This window comes from Pelophylax lessonae (assembly GCF_965119305.1).
Source record: "Pelophylax lessonae genome assembly, chromosome: 2".
Taxonomy (NCBI): domain Eukaryota; kingdom Metazoa; phylum Chordata; class Amphibia; order Anura; family Ranidae; genus Pelophylax; species Pelophylax lessonae.
This window is the reverse complement of record NC_138769.1, coordinates 346,104,586-346,128,218: the sequence shown is the minus strand read 5'-3', so window position 1 is coordinate 346,128,218 and position 23,633 is coordinate 346,104,586. Positions and strand designations below refer to the sequence as shown.

Below are 23,633 nucleotides of genomic sequence, written 5' to 3'. Positions count from 1 at the left end.
CCCCTCATGCTCTTTGCCCCCCCAGTGCACTCCAGCCACCCATTGCTTTCCAGCCCCCCCTTTACTCTCCATCCCCCATGCTCCTTGGGCCCCTTGTGCTCTCTGTTCCCCCTGTGCTTTTCAGCCTCCCCTAGTGTTCTCTGCCCCCCAGTGCTCTCCACCCCCCCAGTGCTCTCCGACCCCTCCTGTGCTCTCCGCCCTCCCAGTGCTCTTTGCCCCCCCATGCTCCTGGCCCCCCCATGCTCTCTGGCCCCCTCCCCATGCTCCTTCCTGGCCCCCCTCACCCCCCCATCAAGATGGAGAGTAAGCAAGGGGCCGGTAAATATGTCATGGGCTGCCCAGTCTAAAGTTCCTGGGGCCTATTTTTTGTCCTAGTCCTGGTCTGTCAGCATACATTCAGATTTCACTTCTGTGGGATCAAATAACAAAATAAACAGTTTTTATTGGTTGATTTAAGTTTAGTGCTTTGCAAGTTGGCCTTTGTCTTAGGCCTGGTTCATGTTTGTGCGCTTTTATGTGCATTTTGCAGTGCATAAAAGTGCATGTGTCATGAAAATACAATGTTTCCAATCAAGCTGTTCACATCTGCATGCTGCATTGTAAATAATGATGCATATCCAATATTTTATGCATTTACCTGCATTTTTCTGGCCCATTGAAGTCCATGGAACCACATGGAAATGCATTTTTTTGTTTGCTCAATAGTGCATCTCGGATTGCTGGTGTGACAAAAGCGGTCTACATTATCACAATGCCTCTGGTTATCCAGCCCTCCGGTTCAATTTAAATTTCTGTGCTTCCTGATATTGTAGCAAGAAAATCATCTGGCTTAGAATTTAAGCACTCAAGATGACAGTGTCTGCTTAGGCAGGCTCTGCTGGCTATTTTGGAGAAAGCTGTATTTGGGTAAGATGCTGAACCTCTTCTAGGCTAAATATACAGTGCATTGTATAGGAATCCATCTAATGTAATTATGTAACTATACAATCTTTATACAATCAACTTTATAATTTACCTAAGGCAGGTCATGCATCATACATTTTTTTTTCCTTCAACCCGTAGGCTGAAAGAAAAAAAATGTGCCGATTCCCTCATCAACACTCTCGGTGCTGATGGGGAAATCCTTTCCGCAGTGCTATTGTGTTCTGCCGGTGGGGAGCCTTCAACTTTGCCATTTTTTTTGTCTTATACGGTAGTTATCATATGTTATCATTTAATTACCTTTTTTTTTTATAACAATAAAACACTTACAAATCCATCGGAAAATAAAACTTCTTTAGTTCATTATAACTCTCCTGTTGTCAGTGATACATCATTTTATTGCCCTCCTTTATAAGCTTCTTCATTTTCTTACATCTTAAAATAGTTTTTTAAAGTAGTTTTATGGTGATGACACCAACATGTTTTCACAAAAATTGAACATATACTCTCCAAAGATTAAGTCATACATACATCTGAAAACACAGACTTAAAGGAAGAGGGGGACAATAGGAGTTCTCTAGACGAAACGAAAACCCACATTTCGTTAGCATTCCTAAAAAACGTTTCCAGCCTTTGTAACTTCTACTGAAGTTGAAATATGCTCAGCATCACCTCAAAGGTGTCTACGCTGGGTATAACTACAATACCATGCTTATTCTTTATTGTTCATGAAGTACCTTTGTTTTCCATGGCTTCACTACATTAAAAGTCTTATGCAAGATAGTTCCAACTTCATGACATTATAAAATTTTGTTTAACCAATAAGAGTTTTGCATTCACTGATTGTGTAGGTGTTTAAGTTGTAGCAGTGCTCCAGTTCAAAAGCATCTTACATACATAGCAGCATTAATCTCTTGTTGTGGCTTTTCCTAATGTGCCAGTTACTTTGCTGGAATAAAAGGAGTGGTGGCTATTATAGTCACCCACTATTATTTATTTTTCTTCTTTTCAGTTTCTTTCTTGTTATCTCCTTCATTCACCATGGCTTCACTGCATTAGAAGTACTAGGTGAAATAGTCTCAACCTGATTGCAGAATAAACTCATTTTTATATCAAGGAGTTTTGCATTTGCCAATTGTGTAGGTGCTTAAGTTGTAGCAGTGCTCCAGTTCGAGCAAGCATCTTACATATATAGCAGCATTAATCTCTTGTTGTGGTTGTTCCTAGAGCTACTTTGGTGGGAGAGAAGGAGTGATGGGCATGGAAGTTACTCGTTGTTGGTTTTTCCTTTTTTTGTTTCCACTTTCCTCCTTGTTGCGATTTCTGTTCTTTTTTTCTCTTCCTTGATTTTCCTTCCTGGGTTTTCCTGTAGCTACTGCAAAAAGTAAATATGTATGCATTAGGATTTGTATATGTAAAGATACTTGTGTGTGGTCATAATATGGAATTAAAACTGAACTGCAACAATGTACTATAACCCTATAAATTAGCACTTTGACTAAAAGCGCTTACAACCTAAAAAAATAATCAGTTCTGATGTATATATATATATATATATATATATATATATATATATATATATATATATATATATACATACATACACACACACTATCTCAAAAAATTGAGTACAGCCCTCACATTTTTGTAAATATTTTATTATATCTTTTCATGTGACAACACTGAAGAAATTACACTTTGCCTCAATGTAAAGTAGTGAGTGTACAGCTTGTTTAACAGTGTAAATTTTCTGCCCCCCCTCAAAATAACTCAACACACAGCCATTAATGTCTAAATCGCTGGCAACAAAAGTGAGTATACCCCTAAGTTAAAATGTCAAAATTGAGCCCAAAGTGTCAATATTTTGTGTGGCCATCAATATTTTCTGCCACTGCCTTAACCCTCTTGGGCATGGAGTTCACCAGAGCTTCACAGGTTGCCACTAAAGTCCTTTTCCACTTCTCCATGATGACATCACGGAGCTGGTGAATGTTGGAGACCTTGCGCTCCTCCACCTTCTGTTTGAGGATGCCCCACAGATGCCCAATAGTGTTTAGGTCTAGAGACATGCTTAGCCAGTCTATCACCTTTACCCTCAGCTTCTTTAGCAAGGCAGTGGTCATCTTGGAGGTGTGTTTGGAGTCGTTATGCTGTTGCCCAGTCTCATAAGGGAGGGGATCATGCTCTGCTTCAGTATGTCACAGTACATGTTGGCATTCATGGTTTCCTCAATGAACTGTAGCTCGCCAGTGCCGGCAGCACTCATGCAGCCCCAGACCATGACACTCCCACCACCATGCTTGACTGCAGGCAACACACACTTGTCTTTATACTCCTTACCTGGTTGCCGCCACACACGCTTGACACCATCTGAACTAAATAAGTTTATCTTGGTCTCATCAGACCACAGGACATGGTTCCAGTAATCCATGTCCTTAGTGTGCTTGTCTTTAGCGAACTTAGGCATCATGTTTAGAAGAGGCTTCATTCTGGGAGGACAGCCATGCAGATCAATTTGATGCAGAGTGCAGCGTATGGTCTGAGCACTGAAAGGCTGACCCCACACCCCTTCAACTTCTGCAGCAATGCTGGCAGCACTCATACGTCTATTTCCCAAAGACAACCTCTAGATATGACGCTGAGCACGTGCACTCAACTCCATTGGTCTACCATGGCGAGGCCTATTCTGAGTGGAACCTGTCCTGTTAAACTTCCGTATAGTCTTGGCCACCGTGCTGCAGCTCAGTTTCAGGGTCTTGGCAATCTTCTTATAGCCTAGGCCATCTTTATGTAGAGCAACAATTGTTTTTTTTCAGAGAGTTCTTTGCCATGAGGTGCCATGTTTAACTTCCAATGACCAGTATGAGAGAGTGAGAGCGATAAAACCAAATTTAACACACCTATTCCCCATTCACACCTGAGACCTTGTAACACTAATGAGTCACATGACATCAGGGAGGGAAAATGGCTAATTGGGCCCAATTTGGACATTTTAACTTAGGGGTGTACTGACTTTTGTTGCCAGTGGTTTAGATATCAATGGCTGTGTGTTGAGTTATTTTGAGGGGACAGAAAATTTACACTGTTATACAACTTGAACACTCACTACTTTACATAGCAAATTGTCATTTCTTCAGTGTTGTCACATGAAAAGATATAATAAAATATTTACAAAAATGTAAGGGTGCACTCACTTTTGTCAGATACTGTATATATCAAAAAATGTTGAAAGGGCGCTATGTTGATATTTAGCAGTTAGCAATGCATGGCATGTACAATCATGGCGCTAGATGCATAACAACCACATCTAAAGGTATTCCCACTCTTGTTTGGCTACCAAGCATCTTTTGCAGCACTTTGAACGTGTGGGTCTTAAATGATCTTCATTCTGGCTTTATTAAATTGTGTTTGTGATCGCTGACCTTACCACATTAAATTACAGTAACTCAGAATGTAAACCCAGCCACAGCCATTGCATGAGTTCTATTCTCCTTTTACACAGAGCATTCTACTTGGTAAATTATATCTGTACCATACCAGAGTCTTACGGGAAACGTTTCCCTTCAGTTCCTTAAATGGCAGTGGCTCAGGGGCCCCATGGGTATTCAGTTTCATAACAGTTCTAATATTTATGTCCCATGTAAGTGGATGTAGTTAAGAAGGCTCTTTTTATACCTTCCATGAAACAGATCCAGCAAATTCTAGTTTATGTAACACCTTACATGCTGGGAAGCTTCCATTTACAGTATCTCACAAAAGTGAGTACACCCCTCACATTTTTGTAAATATTTAATATATCTTTTTATGTAACAACACTGAAGAATTGACACTTTGCTACAATGTAAAGTAGTGAGTGTACAGCTTGTATAACAGTGTAAATTTGCTTTCCCCTCAAAATAACCCAATTAGCCATTTTGCCTTCCCGGTGTCATATGTTACAAGGTCTCAGATGTAAATGGGGAGCAGGTGTGTTAAATTTGGTGTTATTGCTCTCACTCTCTCATACTGGTCACTGGAAGTTTAACATGGAACCTCATGGCAAATAACTCTCTACGGATCTGAAAAAAAGACTTGTTGCTCTACATAAAGATGGCCTTGGCTATAAGAAAATTGCCAAGACCCTTAAACTGAACTGCAACCATACAGCTGTTTACCAGGACAGGTTTCACTCAGAACAGGCCTCCCCATGGTCGACCAAAGAAGTTGAGTGCATGTGCTCTGCGTCATATCTAGAGGTTGTCTTTGGAAAATGGACGTATAAGTGCTGCCAGCATTGCTGCATCAAATTGGTCTGCATGGCTGTTGTCCCAGAAGGAAGCCTCTTCTAAATATGATGCACAAGAAAGCCCACAAACAGTTTGCTGAAGACAAGCAGACTAAGGACATGGATTACTGGAACCATGTCCTGTGGTCTGATGAGATCAAGATTAATATTAGTCCCCTATCTCTCTATATTCCTCTTGACAAAGCTTGTCTTGGGAAACTACTCTGAGCCAAGACAATTTGTAGTTATAATGGATTCATCTCTTTACAAGATGTTTTCAGATTTGCCATGCAGGGAAAGGGGTAGGTGGGACTTTATAAAAAGACTACATGTACTTTGTCCCATGGCAGGCTGAACAATGTAAAACATTTATAATAATAATTACTCTTTAATTCTTTTTTTTTTGCAAGGAGATATTTTAGTAGGCTTTTAAATCAATCAAATATTTTGTTGGTGACTGGTAAACCAATATCAATCACCTAAGTTGCAATTTTCACCTTGATTTATCTTTCTATAGACATTGGAGTGCACTTCACTGTGTTATATCCATGCAGCTCTCTCTTTGGTGTCAGAGACGTCTATTGATCTGTAACTCACTACCGAGAGGGCATTTCAGTACAAACCCAATTCCAAAAAAGTTGGGACACTGTAAAAATTGTGAGTAAAAAAGGAATGGACTAAATTACAAATCTCATAAACTTATATTTCATTCACAATATAATATAGATAACATATCAAATGTTGAAAGTGAGACATTTTGAAATGTCCTGCCAAATATTGACTAATTTTGGATTTCATGAGAGCTACACATTCCAAGAAAGTTGGGACAAGTAGCAATAAGAGGCTGGAAAAGTTAAATGTACATATAAGTACATATAAGGAACAGCTGGAAAGTTAAATGTACATATAAGGAACAGCTGGAAGACCAATTTGCAACTTGTTAGGTTAATTGGCAACATGATTGGGTATAAAAAGAGCCTCTCAGACTTGCAGTGTCTCTCAGAAGTCAAGATTGGCAGAGGATCACAAATTCCCCCAATGCTGTGGCGAAAAATAGTGGAGCAATATCAGAAAGGGGTTTCTCAGAGAAAAATTGCAAAGAGCTTGAAGTTATCATCATTTACAGTGCATAATATCATCCAAAGATTCAAAGAATCTGGAACAATCTCTGTGTGTAAGGGTCAAGGCTGGAAAACCATACTGGATGCCCGTGATCTTCGGGCCCTTAGACGGCACTGCATCACATACAGGAATGCTACTGTAATGGAAATCACAACATGGGCTCAGGAATACTTCCAGAAAACATTGTCGGTGAACACAATCCGCCGTGCCATTCCCTGTTGCCGGCTAAATCTCTATAGGCCAAAAAAGAAGCCATATCTAAACATGATCCAGAAGCGCAGGCGTTTTCTCTTGGCCAAGGCTCATTTAAAATGGACTGTGGCAAAGTGTAAAACTGTTCTGTGGTCAGACTAATCAAAATTTGAAGCTCTTTTTGGAAAATTGGGACGCCATGTCGGGCTAAAGAGGACAAGGACAACCCAAGTTGTTATCAGCGCTCAGTTTAGAAGCCTGCATCTCTGATGGTATGGGGTTGCATGAGTGCGTGTGGCATGGGCAGCTTACACATCGGGAAAGGCACCATCAATGCTGAAAGGTGTATCCAAGTTCTAGAACAACATATGCTCCCATCCAGACGTCGTCTTTTTCAGAGAAGACCTTGGATTTTCCAACATGACAATGTCAGACCACATACTGCATCAATTACAACATCATGGCTGCGTAGAAGAAGAATCCGGGTACTGAAATGGCCAGCCTACAGTCCAGATCTTTCACCCATAGAAAACATTTGGCGCATCATAAAGAGGAAGATGTGACAAAGAAGACCTAAGACAGTTGAGCAACTAGAAGCCTGTATTAGACAAGAACGGGACAACATTCCTATTCCTAAATTTGAGCAACTTGTCTCCTCAGTCCCCAGACGTTTGCAGACTGTTATAAAAAGAAGAGGGGATGCCACACAGTGGTAAACATGGCCTTGTCCCAACTTTTTTTGAGATGTGTTGATTCCATGAAATTTAAAATCAACTAATTTTTCCCTTAAAATGATTCATTTTCTCAGTTTAAACATTTGATATGTCATCTATGTTGTATTCTGTATAAAATATTGAAATTTGAAACTTCCACATCATTGCATTCTGATATTATCCACAATTTGTACAGTGTCCCAACTTTTTTGGAATCAGGTTTGTAGATCTACGGTATATTTAAATTGTACTTCTCATTTTAAACATGTTAACATGTGGAATTGGGATTAGGACATTACAGTTCTCTGCATTGCTAATAAAACTGCTGACTAGCGTTCTCCTTTAGAAATGCATTTAAATGGGTTCAGAAGAAGCATGTCTATAGTTATACTGATGCTTGAGGCTTAGACGCATAGGATTCTTCACAGACCGTGGGTGTTGAGAAGGAGCAGGCATATCATAGATAGATTTGTTTCTGCAGTTTTTCTCTCTCTGTTGATGTTTTGCAGCTCTAAAACTTGAGGTTTTGTTTTGGAGATAGCATCCGGGGGTCCAGCCAAGTTTGTACAGGAAGAATGTAAGCTGGCCCCTTTTAATTAATGCCCTTTTAACAAATGATACGTATCAGACTAAACCAGAGTCTAGAAGTTCACTCCAGAGAAAAATTCCTGGAGCAGAAAGGTATCTTAAACAGAAGTCCACTTTTGAAAGCTAAGCCACTAAGACGCCTGTGGCACAGTCTGAATTCACATGATCCTACAAAGCAGAGGGCAGACAGCTGCAGGCACCACACTTTTATCATCACTGTTGGCCCTAACAGAATTTTATGGTAGTCTAACACATCTTTGCGGTGAAACTTTCATTGCCATCACATATTTTGATTAGGTTTGCTACAACAAATCTCACAGCCAAAATCCTCTGCTAGCATTGCTGTCTGGAGTATTCCCAAATTTCAGTGGCTATGTTTCTAAATAGACCAAACATATGGGGGGGATAAGAAAATGAAAGTCTTTTTTTGTTTCTAATCTGGGATAAGGTAATACTTTTTTTACTGGAAATACTTTACATTCCTAATTGTAAACAAAGATCAAATTGTATGAGGCATAGATGTGAACAATTATCTATTTCATGCTTACTAACATTTTTAACTGAACAGACGACATCTGAGATTTGAGTAAAAATGCTTTGACATCTGTTCCAAAACATTTTCTAAACTGCAAACACATTTCCTGAAAAATGAACATAAAAGTACATTCTACCCACTCAATACTTCAGTTTTTCCTACGTGCACTGCTGCAGTGAACCAGTCCAGAAACAGGATGGGAGGTGTGAAAGTTGCGGAATAACTCTGTTCTAGTAACACAATCCAATTTTTTGGGGTCAGGAAGTCTTTGTAGGTGTTGGTTCCTTGATTTCTAAATACACACAATAAGAAAATCTGAAGGGAAAATTTGTCCGACGACCGATCTGCCGATTTTCGGATTGTTAGTATGGTGCATTCGACAGCCAACTCCGACTTTTCGGCTGACAAAATCCTGATGTGCAGGCTATAAAATTTTTGTTGTCCGTAATACAACGTCCGATTTTAGCCTCATTAGTACAGATTTCGACGGAAAAAAATCTTAAGAGCAAGACTAGGCATGCTCAGAGACGAAAGAACACATACAAAGCAATCCAACACGACATCACTTCTGAAGTAGAATTCTGTCGTACGGGAAAATTCGTATGAAAATAACCTCTTCACTTTCCACATCAGACTAGCATGCCACAAAAAACGGACGACGGATCGTTCGATAATCTGATCGTGTGTATGGGGCTTAAGGCTACAGGTGTGAATTGCAGTCAAAAGGCCAGGGCAGAGATCTTAAAACAGCATTATATGTGGAAGACAGATGGTGTCAAAGGCCCGCACAGTTCAGTGATGTTTCCTCTAGTTTGACATACTGTAAGTGGCTTTTTTCCCCGCCTCTTGTGAACAAGTTGTCCTCTCTCTCCAAAATATTCACCTCACTGTCCTCCATATATTTTTTCTTTTCATTAAAGTGTAGAAAGACTGTAAAATGTACCCTCCTAATTTCAGACATTTGTTTATTGAGAGGGTATTTTGTTATTCTGATGTACAGGTCTTTCATTTTTCTCTATGCTGCACTGCATGTACTATTATTAGTACCACTACTACTACTACTAATAATAATAATATTTCTATAGCGCTTTTCTCCCTGGGAACTGCTGGTAAAATTTCTGTTGGGGTCTTTGAAGAGAAGGATATATAAGGTATTGCTACAAGCCTGGATGAATAGGTCTGTCTTGAGTCTGCTTTTAAAAACATACATTAGGGGTGCTTCCCAGCCAATGGATGTCAATGAGTTCCATATTTTAAGTGCTGCATGGCAGAATGTAGGTAGTGAAATGAGGGCTTGATAGCAGCTGATACCTGTTGCTTATTGATAAGTCAGTGTCAAGAATCATACCCAGGCCACATGGTCTGGCAACATAAGGTTTGTATTTCCAGGAAATAAAGAAGTCTGGATGACTGCACTCCAAAGATCCACTTTATTGCCAGTTAAAGGACCAAAATGACAGGTGGTACACACTCACAGCAGGGGACAAACAGGTAGATGCATTTCATGCTGCTGTCAATGCTTACTCATTACCCCTCATATGGTAATGAGTAAGGCCTGACAGTAGCATTAAACATGCATCTACCTGTTTGTGCCCTGCTGTAAATGTGTGTACCACCTGTCATTTTGGTAATATAATCAATATAAAAAAGTTGATCTTTGGAGTGCAGCCATCTGGACTTCTTTACTTCATAGTGCACAGCATGCGAGCTGGGCTGGCACCCAAGTGAATAAAGTGTGTATGGAGATTTACTGTAGGCGAATTCACCTGGAGCAGCAATCTATTCTTTGTATGTCCAGGGTTTCTCACAGTTTAAGCATGCATTCACATGTAACACACAGTCCAAAGAGGGTGTCTTTTTTTGTGTAAACTTGATATATTTGTTCACTGAATTTTTCTTTTTTTTTTACTTCACCACATTCAGCCCATTTGTCCTTTGTAAATCCACCCCTGTGTGTCCTCTAAAAGCTTGTATTTTGGATGTTCCTATTTTGACCCATGTATTATCCACCTACCTGAAGTAATGACTTTGTATTATTTCTCTGAAAGGTTCAAGGCTATCTTCTCTGCCTCTACCATGAATTGGTAAGATACAATGGAAGATATAAGTGGTCCCACAACACAGCCATATTTCTATCTGTGGAAGTTACCCATGTACTTGTAATAAATGGTTGTTCTATCTCTTCAGTTCAAGCACTGCAAGTAGGATCTATATAACTGATCCAGTTGTGACAAGATAGCTGTAACTTAAAGTCTCAGTAGAATTAACAGACAGTGACTTGATCCCAATGACATCTTCCAGATCAAGCTTTAATCGAAAACTTGTAGAGATCTTCACAGATGAACATCAGATATGTTCAAAAAATCATAGAATGTCTAGCTACAGCAATTACATGTGCACAGAACAGAAACTAAAGACACACAGAAAAGAAGGGTGGGACAAACTATACAGAGCATCTCTTAGCTACAGAGTGAGCAAGGGCCAACATTTTTAAAGGCAAAGAAAGAGACAAAGCACGTGCAACATGATAGTGGTGTTGAGACAGAGATCCAGCTAGGAACATATTTGGTCTCATTTGAGTTCTGATTGTCAAGTCTTATCTCTTTTCAGATGCTTCCTTTCAGACTGAATAGCCTTTGCAGTTTGTATACAAGTGAAAAAGGGATATGAGATCTTATGACACCCTTGCCTCTTTTGGTTCTAACATCAATCCACATATCATGCCTACACATTCTTTAGAATTCTGAATATGGTTTACCATGTTGGAAACTAAGAATGATGGGATGGTAGCCAGATACTTGGCCAGATACTTGTTACAATGTTATTCCTTAACAGAAGGATAGAGATGGTGGTACTTGGTCCAATCAATAACTTTTTTTTTTTTTTTAATCAACTTTTACCTTTTCTAGAACAGAGGAGAAATTGAACTACCCAATAGGTGCCATCATCCAAAAAATTTAAAACAGAACGATTTTGTGAAAATTTGTGCGTCTGGAAAACCAAATCGCATCGAATGGTCACAGAAAAAATTGACTGGACTTTCTAAGGCACATCATAGAATGAATCAAGTTGACTCGTGTATAGTAAAATATAACCTTTTTATTACAAAAAATTTAAAGTTTTGGAAACAAACAATAGACATAGAGTTTTTCCTCTTCAAGAGGTAACCTTTAACATGGATATTAAAATCGCATAGCCCAAGACAATTTTTATCCAAATCGGCCAAAGGAGGGGGTGATTGGAAAAATTGTGTGGGTTATGATGCATTCATAATGCGTTCACAACAATAGTTAAACAACTATAAATTTGTATCTGATCTTTGGGTCTACGCGTTTCGCAGTGTGCTTCTTCAGGACCACATTTTAGCATCAGATAAATCTTATGGATGTAGCTAGTGTCTCCCGGGCGGACATATAAAATGCGATAAAGGACAATCAAGGCAGAGTAGTGATCTAAAATATTTCTATGGTAAGATCTGTATTATTTTTCTTGCTGTATAGGCATATAAAAATGAATTTTTGGCAGAAATGGAATGCAGCAGAGGGTTTTACCAGGATCGATAAATCCTGGTCTTGGACAGACCTTTATATCATATCTGTGGTAACAGATATGGTGGTATTGGAACCTCCTGAATATTGCTCCTACATTCACAGGATCCAAAGGGAAGGACAGCAAAATGATGCTTGTTGGTACGGTGGTCACAAATATGACCCTTGGAAGATTTAGTTGATTGGGAGGGCCATCTCAAAGCTATAGTGGACCAGATCGAAGATAGTGTTAAGGTATCCAATCCTATTGGGCTATATGCTTAGACTGCATTTTCCCACATTCAACCAGATGTATATATGGATATTAATATGCCCATAAGGTACGGTTAGCTGGCTGGTAAATTAGGGTCCCTGAGTGTGGAGCCGGAGGTTCTGGCCTGTGCTGCCGCTCTGCCACGAGTCCGCCGCCATATTGAATGGTTGGCGGGCTAAATCCTTTTGAGTGCAGGGAGGTGATCGGGCGCTGGCACACAGGGAGTGTGCCAATCGCATCCGGTCCCTCCCGAGAACGAGGGGACACCGTGGTGTCTCCCCGCTGAGGCGTGTGTGCCCGCCCGGAGAGAGGGGGGCGCGCATCCTGTTGGGGTCCATTGGGGTGTTGCACGCGGGTGCCGATTGGCTATAATGTACAGGAACATAAACAATGGAGGGCGCGATACAAAAGGACTTAGCCCGCCAACCATTAAATATGGCGGCGGACTCGTGGCAGAGCAGCAGCACAGGCCAGAACCTCCGGCTCCACACTCAGGGACCCTAATTTACCAGCCAGCTAACCGTACCTTATGGGCATATTAATATCCATATATACATCCGGTTGAATGTGGGAAAAAGCAGTCTAAGCATATAGCCCAATAGGATTGGATACCTTAACACTATCTTCGATCTGGTCCACTATAGCTTTGAGATGGCCCTCCCGATCAACTAAATCTTCCAAGGGTCATATTTGTGACCACCGTACCAACAAGCATCATTTTGCTGTCCTTCCCTTTGGATCCTGTGAATGTAGGAGCAATATTCAGGAGGTTCCAATACCACCATATCTGTTACCACAGATATGATATAAAGGTCTGTCCAAGACCAGGATTTATCGATCCTGGTAAAACCCTCTGCTGCATTCCATTTCTGCCAAAAATTCATTTTTATATGCCTATACAGCAAGAAAAATAATACAGATCTTACCATAGAAATTATTTAGATTACTACTCTGCCTTGATTGTCCTGTATCGCATCTTCTATGTCCGCCCGGGAGACACTAGCTACATCCATAAGATTTATCTGATGCTAAAACGTGGTCCTGAAGAAGCACGCTGCGAAACACGTAGACCCAAAGATCAGATACAAATTTATAGTTGTTTAACTATTGTTGTGAACGCATTATGAATGCATCATAACCCACACAATTTTTCCAATCACCCCCTCCTTTGGCCGATTTGGATAAAAATTGTCTTGGGCTATGCGATTTTAATATCCATGTTAAAGGTTACCTCTTGAAGAGGAAAAACTCTATGTCTATTGTTTGTTTCCAAAACTTTTAATTTTTTGTAATAAAAAGGTTATATTTTACTATACACGAGTCAACTTGATTCATTCTATGATGTGCCTTAGAAAGTCCAGTCAATTTTTTCTGTGACCATTCGATGCGATTTGGTTTTCCAGACGCACAAATTTTCACAAAATCGTTCTGTTTTACCTTTTCTAGCTGTTGTAAACCATCTATCAGATTTTTTCTGTAACAGCTGGTAGGACTTTCTTGGCCCATAAGTGATGGCATGACTAAGAAGAGTGGTCATTTTAAAATGGTTATTACAGTAAACCACCCTCCATTGCGGGGGTTAGGTTCCGGACCCAGCCGAGAAAAGTGAAAATCTGCGAAATAGAAAAACCCTACTAAAATGCATTGTAGGCATGTTTTTTTTACTGTCAGTGTACGTGTAAAAGCATTTTAAGGTCTTTAAACACACTTTTAAAACAAGAGAAACTCATTTAAACACATAAAAGATACTGAGAGACATAGCAAGAGCTATGGAAAACACAAAAAATATTTCATTTTTAATGATTTATATAGTAAAATAAAACGTAATATACCAGGACCGCAAAAACTGAACCGCGATGGAGCGGGGGTTTACTGTATATGCATTCAAGACTATGGTGCATTTCTCCAAGTCTGATGGCAGAACGGTAATGTTTGCATCCTTAATAAGAGATGTAAGAGTGCTTCTCCTTAGTGGGGTCAAGTTGGAAGGAGGTAGTTTGGCACTGGACAGGAGAGACTTTCAGACGAAGTTAATCAGCTACTGAACAAGCCTATGAACATGTTGTTCCACAACTTTTACACTTCGCAAGCTGTTCTTGGACAATCAACAATTACACATTCCATGGTGATCCTTACTATGCGATGTAAGAGCGTTCCTCCTTAGTGGGGTCAAGTTGGAAGGAGGTCGTTTGGCAGTAGACAAAGGAGACACTCAGACAGAGTTATTCAGCTACCGAACAAGCCTATGAAAACATTATTCCACAACTTTTACCCTTCCTAAACTGTTCCTGAACAATCAACAACTACACATTCCATGGTGATTGTATAAGGATGTCTGTGGGAAACAGCTAGCCTCCACATATATGCATAGGCACCACTATGTGGTTCAACGTCATACCTTTTAGCAACTTTTTTTAGGTGGTAGAGTATCTTTAAGTCTAGGTGGAGACAACATTACAGCTTTGAGTTCCTCCTCAAAGTTCCATCAAATAATCTACTAATAGAGATTGACCTTAGTTTTCCAAAGATGTGGCATAAATTGACAGCAAGAGGTTTTAATATTTAGTCTATCTCTGTTTTATACTTCCAGGCTGCTGATGTATAAATATTGCATAATCAAGTGAACAAGAGCCAGAGTGTGGGATGGTTTGTGTGCTTCAATTTGTTTTCTCTAAATGCAAATTACGTAATTTGTGCAGTAACAGTTAAAGCTCTTTAACAGGGATGAGTGGACAGTTGTAAGGTTAGTCACTAATGCTTCAGTGATATACAGGGATCTAATATTTTTAAGGAGCAAGATCAACACAGGAAGCTTTTTTGCTTCCTACAGATTTCCATGTAATTCAGAAATGGTGTCGTGAACACCTGGATGCCGTTGGTGACCTCCCTGATGTCCTCTAAACCTCAATGAGTCTTTAAGGCTTGTCTCCCTAGTCACCAGCTCTTAACATCAATGATCCTTTAAAATAATCCCCGAAGACTTTCACCTTGGGCAAAATAACAGAACAGAAAATGTATTACCTGTAGTAGAACATTTCAAGGAGCACAGAAATTACTCTGAAAGTGCTTTTCATTAAGGTATTGTATATATGAAGCCAAAACTTTTTTTATTTTAGATACAATAGGGAATAGTTTAAACCCTTGACAGGGTTTTTTTTTTTTTTTTTTTTTGCCACCCATGCCCAACTGGGGAGATTTCTCTTTACTTCCTGTCCCCTGGACACAACAGGAAGTATGACGAAATTTCTCCAAAGTAAAGCAAATGCTCTTTTAGCCAGTTGTCGCTGAAACACTTCCCCCGTAGGAAGATGTATCCCTGTTTTCTTTTTCTGGTAAGAACTCCAAATTTTATATTTTCTTTCACTTTCAGTCCCTGTGACCGTGGTCACCAGGACTAATACAGGCACTAAATCTTTCTAATGGAGACACAGACCGCAAAACAAATCTGACAAGGGTTCCAACCCTTCAACACCCTATCCAAAACTAAAGTTTTGAAACACCTTGTATATTTTTGTTTTGTTATTTGACCACCACACTTCTTTAGGTCATTGAACATTACAAAATCTGCCCCCCCCCCTAAACAGCCCTTCATTATGGTAACTGTTGCTTGCAGTTTATGCAGTGTTTGATTTTCTGCCTATGTGCTTTGTGATAGGAAATAGAAATGGTATATTATCTGTGGCAAGTGATTTTCAAGCATCCTGGAAAATCTGATTGATCAGCATAGCATTCTGAATCAAAGAATTGTCTACTATGCATTATGCAGATTTTCAAACTGTGGTACAGTAAACAGATTGAATTGCTTGTGGATATTACACAGTTTGTGACCAGCGTATCTTTGCAATTACACATCCAAGCTCCATTTTAACCATATGTCACCTAGAAAAACATTCAGGAAAAAGCAACTAGAAGACCTTTAAAGGTAAAGTAATATGCACTTTGGTTTTTAGTGAGATCACATACAAACCTCTTGGGCAAGGGGTTTGGAGCACTATGCATTTCCTCCTTTCTTTAGTGACAGGGCAAAGGGATGCTTCCCCCAGTGGTGCTTTTAGAACTTTCCGACTTCTCACTTGTGTTCCTTTTTTTTTCCAGCACTGCTTTGCTGGACGAGAGCAATGACTCCAAGATCCCCACTCGCTCATTTCACATTGTTCTGAAATACAACAGAGGAAACCTCAAATCTCACGAAACTGCACAAAGAATGTTTTGCTACATTTTTAAGCTGCCATTTTTCTTTGTAATGAGATCAAAGCAACAAAACAATATATCGGGCCTAAGGCTGACCCTCCCTCTTAGACTGTAAGCTCTAACGAGCAGGGCCCTCAGATTCCTATTGTATTAAAGTGTATTGTATTTGTACTGTCTACCCCTTTAAGTTGTAAAGCGCTGCGTAAACTGTTGGCGCTATATAAATCCTGTATAATAATAATAATAACAACTTAAAGGGGACCTATCAGTAATGTCACAAGACTGCATGGGTACATTTCTGAAATGTCAAAATATAAAGTATAATGCTTCAAACAACTTGTATCAATATGAACAGCCCTTGAAATTCAGTAAAGTGATCTTGCCTAGATTGACATGCAGAATTTGAGAGTAAAATCATCATCCTACAGCAGGCAAAAGGGAGCTTTTCTTCAGTCTCGTTTCCCCCAGTCATCACACGGCAAGGTTAAAGGTAGCAGCAGGGGCCTGATATGTGTAAGACATTTGTATACACAGAGCAGAACATCTAACTCCAGGATTTACATGCTGATGATATCCAAAGGAAGAAGTTTGGTCTAGGCCAGTGATGGCGAACCTTGGCACCCCAGATATTTTGGAACTACATTTCCCATGATGCTCAACTACACTGCAGAGTGCATAAGCATCATGGGAAATGTAGTTCCAAAACATCTGGAGTGCCAAGGTTTGCCATCACTGGTCTAGGCAGTAGATGCTAACCCTGGCTGATGACTATTTTCTTCGTGTAAAAGCTGTCTGCGAGCAGCAATTTTAGATATTATTCAGCTCCAACATGACTACCAAAGAATGCCTCTGTACCATAAAAAAACAATAAGGGAAGTTGCTAAACATTATTTCCATTTCAATTATATTTCAGAATGGCATATCTACAAACCTTGCATTATACACCACCTCCACCATATAAATAAATCTATCTGATATGGGGTACCTTTATACTGTATTTTCCGGCGTATAAGACGACTGGGCGTATAAGACGACCCCCCCTAATTTTCATCTACCGGTAATACTTATACTTAGGTTACCTTAGAGATATTATACTCGGCGTATAAGACGACCCCCCATTTTTGGGAGATTTTTTGGAGGTTCAAAAGTAGTCTTATACGCCAGAAAATACAGTAATTATCAGTTTATTATTTTTAATAATCCATTCATCCATTATCACCTATTTCCAATGCAGAAAATAAATTATATATCTCTGAAACAATAGCAGGGATTCAGGAACCACACATTCACTAAAGGAACTTAACCCACGGTACAATTACAGGGTTAATACAGGAATACTGGCCTTTGATCCCTGTTATCTCAGACCATGTAGGAGTTGAAAAGGAATGAAGCTACACAATACTGCCCAGCAAAGCCAAGTTGTTTGTCATAGGCACATATTTTCTGTTCAGTTTGGAATGGCTACTCGCTCTTGTTCTGTCAGGTACTCAGAGCTAATGAGTTTCCCTTTTAAAGTTTATTTTCCTAATTTACACAATTGCTTCCTGCATCCTGACAGCTTTGAATGCGTCCCAACACAAAATCCTAAACTTACCTAAAAATTTTGATTTTTTTGGGGAATTTTTTGTAAAAATGCGTTTACACTTAATGAACACATACAGCCGGATAAAAAAAAGTTTGACATTGTTTCTGCACTGGACTATTATACATTTTATCTTCCCAAAGAAAAGTATCCCACTTTTCACATTCACGCCTTATTCAGGTCATCAATGTTCGGCAACACCTATATTTGTGAGCAACTATTTTCAAAGATAAGGCACACTAAGGGCAAAATTAGAACCAAAATATCTGATGAGAACCCTGAGAATTCATTGAGAATTGCTACCACATTCCTTAGAACCAGATACAGTGTCAAATATCACGCTCATTTTATGTTGCCCTGTTTTACTTTTATAACAAAAAAATATTACAAAAAAACAAAGTTTTATTACTCAGATAGGTACATTATCTATATCAGTGATCGCTAACTTGTGATTTGCCCGACTTTTTCTGCTCATCAGCTATCCTTATTGTAAGTGTATTTTATGTGTGGCCGAAGACAATTCTTCTTTTTCCAATGTGGCCTAGGAAAGTCAAAAGGTTGCACTCCCCTTCTGTAAATTGTCTTGGAAAAACACATTTATTAGGACGAGGGCTTTACATTATATCATGATACACTGGTGACTGTTTTGATTGCTTTAATTGTTACTGGCCATAAAGGTATATTGGGACCCAGCTAATCTCAGTTCTAGGAGATAAATGTACCTACACACCAAAGTACTGTTCTTGCGTTTGACTGATGCACAATCATGCATATGTCTGCATATGGAACAGATAAGGGGAGGGCGATCAGATTAGTAGTGACAAGCCAAAAACACCTGGGTTCAGTTTAAGCAGGGTTCATTGAACGTGAATAAAGTTTGAGTGCTGAATCAGAATCACATTGAATTCAATGGGAGTTTAATGTCAAAAATAAGGTCCTGTTTGAGCTAATAGGCAGAGGAATGTCAAAACAAAAGTCACTGACCTGTAGGACATGTAGTAAAGCAAAAAATAATCTTTAAAAGTCAGTTTGGAAGGATCAGTGGTTTTAGTATATTTGAAACATTGAAAATGCAAAACTCCATCAAACAACACTCCTGGGGGATGCCCCGACCTTGCCTGTGAAGTGGTTCATCTCAGGCAAGCCTAATGCTTATCAGTCTTCACATACAATTTTCCAGCTTCCACCAACCTTACAGCTCTCACAGACATGACTTGTCTGTTCCCCAGGCTCTAGAGCACTAATTCTGAGTTCCAGGTGATCCTTAGCCTCAGTTCACACTATGAACTGCATATGCATCTCACTGAACCCGCCTGCATTCCTGCGCAATTCTTATGCAATTCAGAGCGGTATAATGTAAGCCTATTCATTTCTGAATGTGTTGATCTTTTAGATTGTAAGCTCTAAAGAGCAGGGCCCTCTGATTCCTACTGTAGTGAACTGTATTGTAACTGTACTGTTTGCCCTATCATGGCGCTATAAAAATCCTGTATTAGAATAACAATCTTTCAACCCATGGTTGAAGTAAAGAAAATTGCTTAACGTATGGCCAGCCTTAGGCTTTAAAACTGGGTACACACACATATATGTATATATATATATATATATATATATATATATATATATATATATATATATATACATATATTCATCTGGTTCAGCAGGAACCGGACAAATTTTGATCTGTGTTTAGCTTTCTTTGTTCAACCGAAGCTGATCATTAGACTGGCTTCTGTTGAACAGTCCTGCTGGAAAACCAGCATTCGATCAGCCACTGTAGCCAATGGCTGCAGTGATGATCAGTGTATTCTAACTAGGCTGGGAGGGGAGGGTCCTCATTGTCAGAGTACAACAGCGTAGCAGGGGAGATCCCTGCATCCACATCCCTTGTGTGGATGCGGGAATCCGTGAGTTTTTTTGTTCAAACCAGTGGTTGAACGAAGAAAAAAAAACAGTTTTCTATACAGCAAATCCTATCCTAAGGTGATGAGATTTTTGTTAAATGTATGCACAATTCGCAAGTTTTATGTGTACACTTACCAGAGCTGCAATCCATGGTACCATTTGCTCCAATAAATCCCTCTGGACAAGTGGAGTAACAAACTCCTTTATGTAAGTAAAAGCCACCATTACACTTTGTGCAAAAGGTCCTGCTGAAACAGGTCTCACAGTTTGTCAATCTACATTCTAAAGAATAAAAAAACAAAAACAAATTGTAAACCTTTATTTTAAAGGTGTAATTTATACTTTGCAATCAATTCTAATAAAAGTGCATGTCTTAGATTGCTTCATATAGTATTATCAGTAAAAAAATTAAGTCTACGCAAGCCCAAGAATGAAAATATATATTGCAGTATGTCAGTCCTTACATGTAATTAGGGTTTATCCCTTCTTCATTTTTACTTGGTGATCCTGCCAGGAACATATTTTCTGTCCTAGGGTGACAATACCCATTCAGAGCACTGTATTTATGGAGGAGCAACCCTAGGCTGCATGTTCCAAATTTGTACTTTAGAACACCTCCCCCTCTTCTCATCTCCATAAGATTGAAGGAATTCTGTGGTTCACAGAGAATAACTGGTCAGGGCTGATAAGAGGGCTTACATTTTAGGGCAGCAGAGGCACGAGAAATAAAAAGCTCATTGGATCTGGCAGAATCAAGAAATGTTTATTTATTTATTTATTTTTTTACATATCGTATGCTTTCACCGGTATGCTTTCACTGGTATATTTAAAGTGTTACTAAACCCAGGACCCTGCATTCACTATATCTGGTCTCCCACAGTCAAAGAATATGGAAATGCAATATTTTTGTAAATATAAACTGCTAAATATCTTTTCTCAACAGCAGTTAGAGCAGTCTTGTGACTTCTAGCAGTGTCTGGTTAAAGCTTGTAGGAGGTGTTTTCATTCTCTCCTGATTGTCCTATGAGACTGCAGGACCCCTGACCCTCTGTCTGGACAGTGCTGATTGGCCCTGTGCTGATCACATGCACTCTCCCAGGAAAAAACAAACTCTCTAGAAATACACACCAAACTGAGCATACGCAGCTTGCCCCCAAGGCTCTATACTGCTAGAAATTGGTTTGGGGAATGTGGAAGAAGGGGAGGAACAGAGAAGTCAGGATCAAACAGCTTTTTTACACAATGCAGTGGATTAACCCCTTAGGTTCCCCAGTGAGTATAACAAGCATGCTCTACTGCATATACAGACTTTACTGTTGTGGGTTTAGTAATACTTTAACAGCCCAAAAGGGAAATATGGTAAAATATGGATGCTATCAGCAATGTAAATTTCTTTGTATTTTTGCAGATGTCTATTGATGCTGTGTCAGCTTTTACCTATCTGAAATTATAGGACTAATGACAGTGTGTGGTTGAGATGACATCTTGTCCAAAACACATTGGTGCTAAAAAGTGTACTTTTCCCATCACATAGTGGAATGCTAAGATTGTTCAGATAGTGTCATTAAGAGAGCACTGGTTACTCTAATATACAGCATACTTGCCAACTGTCCCGTTTTTGCCAGGACAGTCCCGGCAAATAGGAGCCTGTCCCAGGTAATTTACATTGTACCGGCAAGCGCTCGTTAATCGGGCTACCCGTAAATGCCCGCTACGGGCAGCCGTTGCCCGTAAAAAAAGTTGCGGGCCGACATCGTTTCGATGCCTGCCGGGCTCAGGAAAGCTAGTAGAAGCTCGGCGTTACTCCTGGCGCCATTTTTAACCACTTAAGCCCCGGAAGATTTTGTCCCCTTCCTGACCAGGGCCTATTTTGCGATTCGGCACTGCGTGACTTTAACGGACAATTGCGCTGTCCTGCAATGCTGTACCTAAACGAATTTGACGTCCTTTTTTTCCCACAAACAGAGCTTTCTTTTGGTGGTATTTGATCACCTGTGCGATTTTTACTTTTTGCGCTATAAACAAAAAAACAGCATAAATTTTGCAAAAATAACAATTTTTTTCACATTTTTTTATATGAAATTCCCCCCCCAAATGTCAAAATTATGTAAAAATGTAAAAAATCAAAATTTTTTAACATTTTGGGCCAATTTTTTATTTTTACCATATGTTTGGTAAAACAAATTGCAAAAAGCGTATTTTGATTGGTTTGCGCAAAAGTTATTGCGTTTACTAACAAAGGGAAAGATTTTTGTCATTTTTGTTGTTTTTTTTAACGCGTAATGGTGGCGATCTGCAATTTTTTTTGCGGGACTGCGACATTGCAGCGGACAGATCGGACCCTTGACTGACATTTTTTACACTTTTGGGGTTACCAGTGACATTTCTGCAGTAATCAGTGCTATACATATGCACTGTTACTGTAAAATTACACTGGCAGTGAAGGGGTTAACTTTTTTTGAGCGGGAGGGGCTATGTGTGTCCCTAGGGGCGTGTTTCTAACTGTGATTGGATGTGGCTTGAGGTGTAGGAATAGTGATCAACGGTCCTACATAGTAGAACCGTATGATCACCATTCCTACACAGGGGAGAATGACAGGCGGCTTGTTTACATCAGCCGCCTGCCTTTCTCCCTCTCCACCCGACGATCGCGAGTGACTGGCGGACATCGGGTCCGCCGGTCACACGCGCGGAGGGGTCCGTGACCACGCGGGAGCGCGCCTCCGGCGGCGCGCGCTCGCTCCCTAGACCCTCACAGGCTAGCGACGTAGTACTACATCACTCTGCCTGTGAGGGGCTGACCGCCGACGTAAATAGTCGTGCGGCGGTCGGCAAGTGATTAAGTCAAAGGCACTCTCTCTCGGCAGTGCCTCGGCAGAGCAGGGAAGGCCCCCTGGAGAGTGAAGACACATTCACAGACATGAAGGTAGGTAGGATGAAAGCAACAATCTTATGTAGGTAACATGACATGTGAATAAAGTGTGAAATGTGCTCAGGTGTGACCATACAAAAATTGTAATATGTAAATATAAATAAAGTGTTAGGTGTAAATAAGTACAATAAAACCTAGTTATACCAGATAGTATAATCATACTTATTTACACCTTGCACTTTATTTATATTTCCATATTACATTTTTTGTATGGTCACACCTGAGCACATTTGACACTTTAGAATTGCAGGGAATTGTGATGAGAATTTTAAACTTTAGGCAGAAGTAGTGCAGCTGAATGGGAGAATTATTCCAACTCTGCTACTTTGGCCTTAAGTTTGAAATTCCCTTTTCAATTTCCTGTAATTGTCTCTTTATTGAGTAGACCCGATAATCTGATAATAAGTAGGCGGAGATTAATTTTGTGGAGTGGGCAGAGCTTCATGAAAGTGGGTGTGGTAAGTGATTGATAGCTGTGCTGCAAAGTGTCCCTGGAAACTTTTTTTCAAATGTTGGCAACTATGATACAGTGCCATTTTGTAGAACATATATAACACGTTGGTAGACTTACTTGTACACTTGTTTATCTCGCGACTACGATCGCCATAAAATCCTGGGGGACAGGACTGCAAGCAGACTCCAATCTGTCGAATATCATTCCTTTCCAAAAGTATAAAAAGCTTTGGTAAGCACTTAATACATCCGTTCACCTCTGAACATGCTTCACAACCTTTGCCACAGCCTAGGTTCACCTCTGTACTTCCTGTAAATAAACAGCGTTTGGAAAATTAATGTAATAACAAATAATTTGTCACTTTCAGGAAATACTGCAAATGAAAGCATAAAGTTATTGGGCGTATTCAATAAATCAGAGCTATCTTTTCTCT

At 39.8% G+C, this 23,633-nt stretch overlaps 1 protein-coding gene across 1 annotated transcript in view; it reads right to left on the bottom strand.

The window, feature by feature from the left end:
• Positions 1–1,258: 1,258 nt before the first annotated feature.
• RSPO1 (R-spondin 1) overlaps positions 1,259–23,633 on the bottom strand; it is a 217,801-nt gene continuing 195,426 nt past the window's right edge. Inside the window, exons 3-6 of the mRNA XM_082245663.1 lie at positions 23,318–23,509; positions 19,950–20,096; positions 16,104–16,292; positions 1,259–2,296 (exon numbers count right to left, since the gene is read on the bottom strand). Of these exons, the coding sequence (XP_082101789.1) occupies positions 2,151–2,296; positions 16,104–16,292; positions 19,950–20,096; positions 23,318–23,509 (674 nt within the window). The 3' untranslated portion in view covers positions 1,259–2,150. The remainder of the gene's footprint in view (positions 2,297–16,103; positions 16,293–19,949; positions 20,097–23,317; positions 23,510–23,633) is intronic.